The sequence below is a fragment of the Bombina bombina genome, chromosome 3 (assembly GCF_027579735.1).
Source record: "Bombina bombina isolate aBomBom1 chromosome 3, aBomBom1.pri, whole genome shotgun sequence".
In the NCBI taxonomy this organism is placed as follows: Eukaryota; Metazoa; Chordata; class Amphibia; order Anura; family Bombinatoridae; genus Bombina; species Bombina bombina.
Genome location: NC_069501.1, coordinates 659,497,845 through 659,504,185, shown reverse-complemented (window position 1 = coordinate 659,504,185; position 6,341 = coordinate 659,497,845). Strand labels below are relative to the sequence as shown.

Sequence of the window (6,341 nt, the reverse complement as noted above, 5' to 3'; positions counted from 1 at the left end):
CCATCCGCCGCACTCCACCACTAAAATGACACACAATTCTAAATTCAAAAATCACACCCGGCGCTCAATGACCAATCACCTAACCGTATTTGGAAATCAACGCCCACAACCTTAGAAGACACCTCTGAATGGATACCACAAAGAACAAGCAGATCCAATCAAATGCGTTATGCATCGCCTCAGGCAGCAATAGTATAGAAAAGGAGGCGGCAATATTACAGGCCAATCAAATCGCGACATTCCTCACCTTCATACCTTTTAATTAAAGAAAGGACTAAATTCCTTTGACAAGATTTCTAACCAACTGCAGGACGAAGGCGTGGTCTATATCATCCAATAAAAGCTTGGTGATGAGCTATAGCCCAATGAAATGCGACGTATCATTAAAGGTTTATATTGAGCCTCAGCCAACAGGATCAGCTGCTCTCTCAGCTGCTATATGGCCACGCCCTTTCTAGAATGACAGCTGGCCAATAGAGAGCGAACTCTTTCCTAGACTCCATCCTCCTCCTCACCCAGGATCCGCCTCTGCCTCCCCCGCTTATGTTCCCGGGTCTGTCTAAGGAATGTAAACTATTCAACATGGAGACAGCCGTCAATAAGCTGGAGGCTCTGGTAAGGCGGTAACTGAGGCGCGCGCTTTAATAATCGGGTATTAAAGACAAAAATCAAGTGGAACCTTTCTCATTACGTGGCGCACAGAATGCGGTGATTTTGCGGGGGAGGGTCGTAATGCCGAGATAAAAGCCCAGCACAGAAGAGGTTAGCGGCATCGCGAGAGTGCGCAGCAAACGGTCCCTTTCACAGAACGCTCCGCATTTAGCGCCGCACGGAGTCTTATCAGTGGCGTGAACGTGTTTGGTTTTGAGACGGTTTGAGCGCTTATGAGATAGCTGCGGCCCGGGTGTTGTTTGCACCAGGACAAGTGATGGAAATGGCGGGATCCGGGCCGCAGCACTTCTCATCTAACTGTCCTCTCATGCTACCCCCGAGTGATGATGCGTTGCACACCTTACCGTGTGAGTCCTAAAGCCAAGTGCACATGGGCACACGTTTAATATGCACAGCTTGCATAGATAACTAAATGACCAGAATGTCTAGTTAGTCAAAGCAAGCAGCTGCCAAAGGGTAGATACGTGATAGGGGCACCTACAGGTATACAGATGTGACTTTGGCCAGCCCTGTGATTATTTTTCCCCTGCTACCAGTATAGCTGCACTGGATGTAGAACGGCTCTGATGTATGCCTAACACACGATAGGTGTCACCGGTCTCAGAACAGTAATAATGTCCCCAACCGCAACCTCTATAATGTATGTAATCGGCCTCAAGAATAACCTCCAGAGCAAAGCTTTCAAAACTTTACATGTTTGTCACAAACTTTTTAGACCTACATCAATTTGCTACACAGTAATTCAGTTGTACTAGCAAACAGGAGGTTAAACTAACTTGTTAGAAGAGATACACATACATAAATGATATATAATGATAAAATGTATTTACAAGTAACAGTAAGTATGTGCAAGAATTAAAAAAAAAAAAAGTTTAATATCACCAATAGCTACCTACTATTTTAATGGGATGTATGAGGTTGATGGGATGAACACAGTTTCTGAATATTTGGTGGAATATTAGACCCTTGCATTTTTAAGCTTCCACTTCCTATCCATATATCAAGTGAAGGAGCAGCAATGCACTACTGGGAGCTAGCTGCAAAAAAAAACAAAACACTTTGACTTCAGCTCAGCGTTTAAGCTGCCACCCTCAGAGCTCTGCGAGTCTGACTACTGCCCGCGCTGCAAACACACTGCTGTCCCTCTCACTGACTACACAATGCAGTCAGGAGCCAATGTGCTTCCCATTGGAATAGTTTCAGTTCCTGCTGAGCTGCGGCAATCGGTTAAGGTGATCTGTGACCCACTAGGTGTCAACCACGTGATATGCGTAGCAGGGAGGCAGAATGTTGGGGGGGAATGTTAAATTCCAAAAAAAAAATTGTGTTGAAGCCGGGACACACCTACACACTGCTGCCGACACACTGTCACAATACACAGTTTGGAAAGCACTGCTCTAGAGATAAGACTTGTACATACATTTCCGCACCTAACACAACTCGACCAATTAATAAATATTTCTATTAGATTCCACTCTGCACATACATACGTTTGTCCATTAAATATATAAGGGTGTTGCTGTATGTAAAGGATTCTTATGAACAAGTGCTAAATTATAAGTATTTGAGATCTTTCTTAATTATATAGTAATATTTCCGATCAAACTAAAAGAAAAAATGTGGCTTGTGCCATTTTTCAACAAATTAATGTTTATGAATACACATATACACACCTATATATACACAGCAACAGTAAAAAGATTAGGGGTAGATTTATCAGGCAGCGGATGCTGTTATCTACCCACGTAGTTTCTGGCTCGCCGGAAACAGAAGTTAAGTAGCAGCGGTCATAAGACTGCTGCTCCTTAACGACTGCAATCATCCCGATCAGATCCGATCGGATGATTGACACCCCTGCTAGCGGCTAATTACATGTTCCTTTGAGTTTTTTAATTGGTATGCTATTGTAAATAGCAGTCACAAATAAGTAAAAAATGCAATGATCTTACTCTTATACAGGCGTACCTCAGATATTGCGGGTTTGGTCCCAGACCACCGCAATATAGCAAAGTGAATCGCACACATTTTTTGTTTTCCAGTGGATTTAAAACCTATATTTACATTATACGGTAGTTGGTTACGTGTGCATTAGCATTATGTCTAAAAAATAAAAAATGTACATACCTTAATTATAAAAATATTTTATTGCTAAAAAATGCTAACCATCATCTGAGCCTTCAATAAGTCATAGGGGTCGATTTATCATATGTCGTGCGGACATGATTTGCTATAGCAAATCATGTCTGTATGACATCGCTAAATGCCGTCAGCATACAATATCGGCATTTAACATTGCACAAGCATTTCTTGTGGGAAACAAAAAAATTAGTGTGTTCCACTTTATTGCGGTGGTCTGGAACCAAACCCGCAATATCTCTGAGGTACGCATGTATTAGAGTAAGATAATTGCATTTTACTTATTTGTGACTATTTACCACAGCGTACCAATTTAAAGACTCAAAGGAACATGGAATCAGCAATTATAAAATAACTGATACATTTTTACTTCTGTTTTTATATATGTTTAATTTTTCATGGTATCCATACCCAGGTAGGTATTGTGCACATGTCTGGGACACTATATGGAAGCAGTTGTGCAAGAATGCTTTTAACAGTGCTATACATTGTGTAAACACTGCTACCATCTAGTGTTCAGTAGTGTATAAATGGTTAAAAGTACAGGAGTATCCCCTCTAGCTTAAATACTGTGGTTGGTGCAGCATATGATCAGATGTGAACATGCACCAAAGGATGTGTGAAAGTTGCACTTAAAGGGACAATAAACCCCAAGATTTTCTTTCATGATTCAGATAGAACGTACAATTTCAACTTTCCAGTTTACTTTTATAACAAATGTACTTCATTCTCTCTTTATCCATTGCACTACTGGCCACAAGCTGAACACCTCTAGTTAGCCAATCACAAGAGACAAATGTGTGCAGGTGTAGAGCAAACTTATAAGACTAGCGAACAGAAGTGACACTACGACAGCTGTCTGAAAAGAAATAAGCACCACGTATGCTCTCCACTTCCTCATAGCATTTTAACGAAGGTATGTCACCACTCATCAGATTCTGGGACGGTGGGGCACACTAACAGCCATCAGATTTGTTGGACAGTCCAACAACTATCTGATGGCTGTTAGTGGTCTGATAATACATTTGCTATTACCAGAGCATGGAGAGGACAATGTGCAATGGAGATTGCTATCTGCACAATTTATTGCCACATCTTGAAGTGGGTTAAAACCATTTTTTGAATGTGCAGTCACCCTAATGTTGCTTTGGGAAACTAAAACTATGAAGATCTTTTCATATGGAAGTTATCAGACACTTCAAGATGTGGCAATACTTTCTGCAGATAGTAATCTCCATTGCACACTGTAATCAATATATTACTGTTAAAGGGACACAATTTTAAGCAACCTTCTTCTAATTTACTCCTATTATCAATTTTTATTTATTCTCTTGCTATCTTTATTTGAAAAAGAAGGCATCTAAGCTATTTGTTTGGTTCAGTACCCTGGAAAGCACTTGTTCATTGGTGGATGAATTTAGTGTCCCTTTAAGCTGTGAAGTAGTTAGTTGTTAGTGCGCGTGGCCGCCACCGTCCAAGGATCTGATGAGTGGTGACATGCTGCCATAGCAATGCTACAAGAAAGTGGAGCGCATGCACAGTGTGTATTTCTTATCAGACAGCTGAAGGAACTTCACTTCCATTCACTAGTCTGATAAGTTCGCTCTTCTGACAGAACACAGGCACCAATTGGCAGTTAGCTACCATTAGTTTAGGATATGTGCATAGTTTTGTTTTTTTGACAAGGGATACCAAGAAAACAAAGCACATTTGAAAATAGAAGTAAATTTAAGTGTATTAAAATTACATTCTTTTTCTGAATCATGCAAGTTTAAAGGGACAGTCTACACCAGAATTGTTATTGTTTTAAAAGATAGATAATCCCTTTTAACCTCTTAAGGACATATGACGGAACTTTTCTGTCATAAAACCATTGAGCAAACTGAAAGCTGTGTCCTTAAAGGGTTAATACCCATTCCCTAGTTTTGCATAACCAACAGTTATATTTATATATTTTTTACCTCTGTGATTATCTTGTATCTAAGCCTCTGCAGACTTCCCCTTTATTTCAGTTCTTTGACAGACTTGCAATTTAGCTAATCAGTGATGGCTCCCAGGTAACTTCATGTGCACGAGCACAGTGTTATCTATATGAAAAACATGAACTAACACCCCCTAGTGGTGAAAAAACTGTTAAAATGCATTCTTAATAGGCGGCCTTCAAGGTCTAAGAAATTAGCATATGAACCTCCTAGGTTAAGCTTTCAACTAAGAATACCAAGAGAACAAAGAAAAATTGGTGATACAAGTAAATTGGAAACATGTTTAAAATTACATGCCCTATCTGAATCATGAAAGTTATATATTTTTTTTTTAAGTTCCGTTTTTTTGTTTTTTTAAATATAAAGTGAAAATACCTGCTGTGCATTTCAAATATGAAGAAGGCTTGCCATATAATAACTATATAACTGTATTTCACATTTGACACAGTTCTCATTTAAGTAAAACCCACTCATTATATAGTTCATATCAATCAGACATAACTTCTGTGCAGTGTACCAGTGGTGACATAACTTTTACTGGAAACATTATATTTAGAATCTTTGCTCTTTTTCAAAAGCAACATTAAATGCACTGATTTGTATAAAATGTCTCTACTAAAGCAAGTTTTATATATATTTCTTTCAAGCAACCCTCTATGTAAAATGTCCAATCTAAGGCGTTAATACATTTCTTTAAACTTGACGCTATTTTATTGAAGCAATTGTTTTTGGTTTCTTTGATCACTACTACAGAAAGTCTGTCCAGCGCCCTTTTTATGTTGTACTACTAGTGGTCCCTCACAAAAAGCAGTGCAATGTTAAAAGGGCATTGGCCAGTGATCTTGACTTCATTTCAACAGGATTCATGGAAGTCTCCTTCTTCAAAGTAATTTCTACGCCCTGATTTCTCATTACATTATTATGGACTTTTTTTTCTGCTAATAAGTGCTCTGACTTTATTGCACTACTGTATTATACAGCTAGCAGTGCAATAGTATTGTCAAAGCATCTGGAAGCAGAGAACACATCTTCAAACCCATAAGAGAGCTTTTAGCATAAACTGTCCTTGGCTACACATGTTCAATGCTTTAAATTATAAATGCTGGAAGAGAATGGATCCTTGCTTTGAATTATGCATAATTCTCAACATTTTTATTTATTTTTATATAATTAATCCCTTTGTGGGGTTAAACACAACATTACAGTGTTGCTAGTGTTAATGACAGCACTTTAATAGGCCGTTATAGTGAAGACACAGCATGCTGTAATTCGTTACAGTATATCATTTTATCATTGCTGACGATGCAAAGCTATGTGTTGAATTCCAGAAAAGGGGTTAAAACCATAGGTAAAGTGCCTTCAAGAGCTATAGAGAACTTCTGATCCCGAAAATAAACTGTCACTGAGCCAATTGGCAGTGCTAGTTGCATGACCCAGCTGTGCAGCTAGCACTGCTGAATGGATCAGCAACCGTTTGTTTAGCACCAGCAGTTCTCTGCAGCTTCCAAACTGTATATAACCTATGTGTTAAACCACTTTGCTCGGGGGGGG

General features: G+C 39.2%; 1 protein-coding gene across 1 annotated transcript in view; it reads left to right on the top strand.

The window, feature by feature from the left end:
* The first annotated feature begins 512 nt into the window (after positions 1 to 512).
* The window catches only part of SKA2 (spindle and kinetochore associated complex subunit 2), a 20,287-nt gene continuing 14,458 nt past the window's right edge, over positions 513 to 6,341 (top strand). Inside the window, exon 1 of the mRNA XM_053707388.1 lies at positions 513 to 615. Coding sequence (XP_053563363.1) covers positions 544 to 615 — 72 coding nt within the window. The 5' untranslated portion in view covers positions 513 to 543. The remainder of the gene's footprint in view (positions 616 to 6,341) is intronic.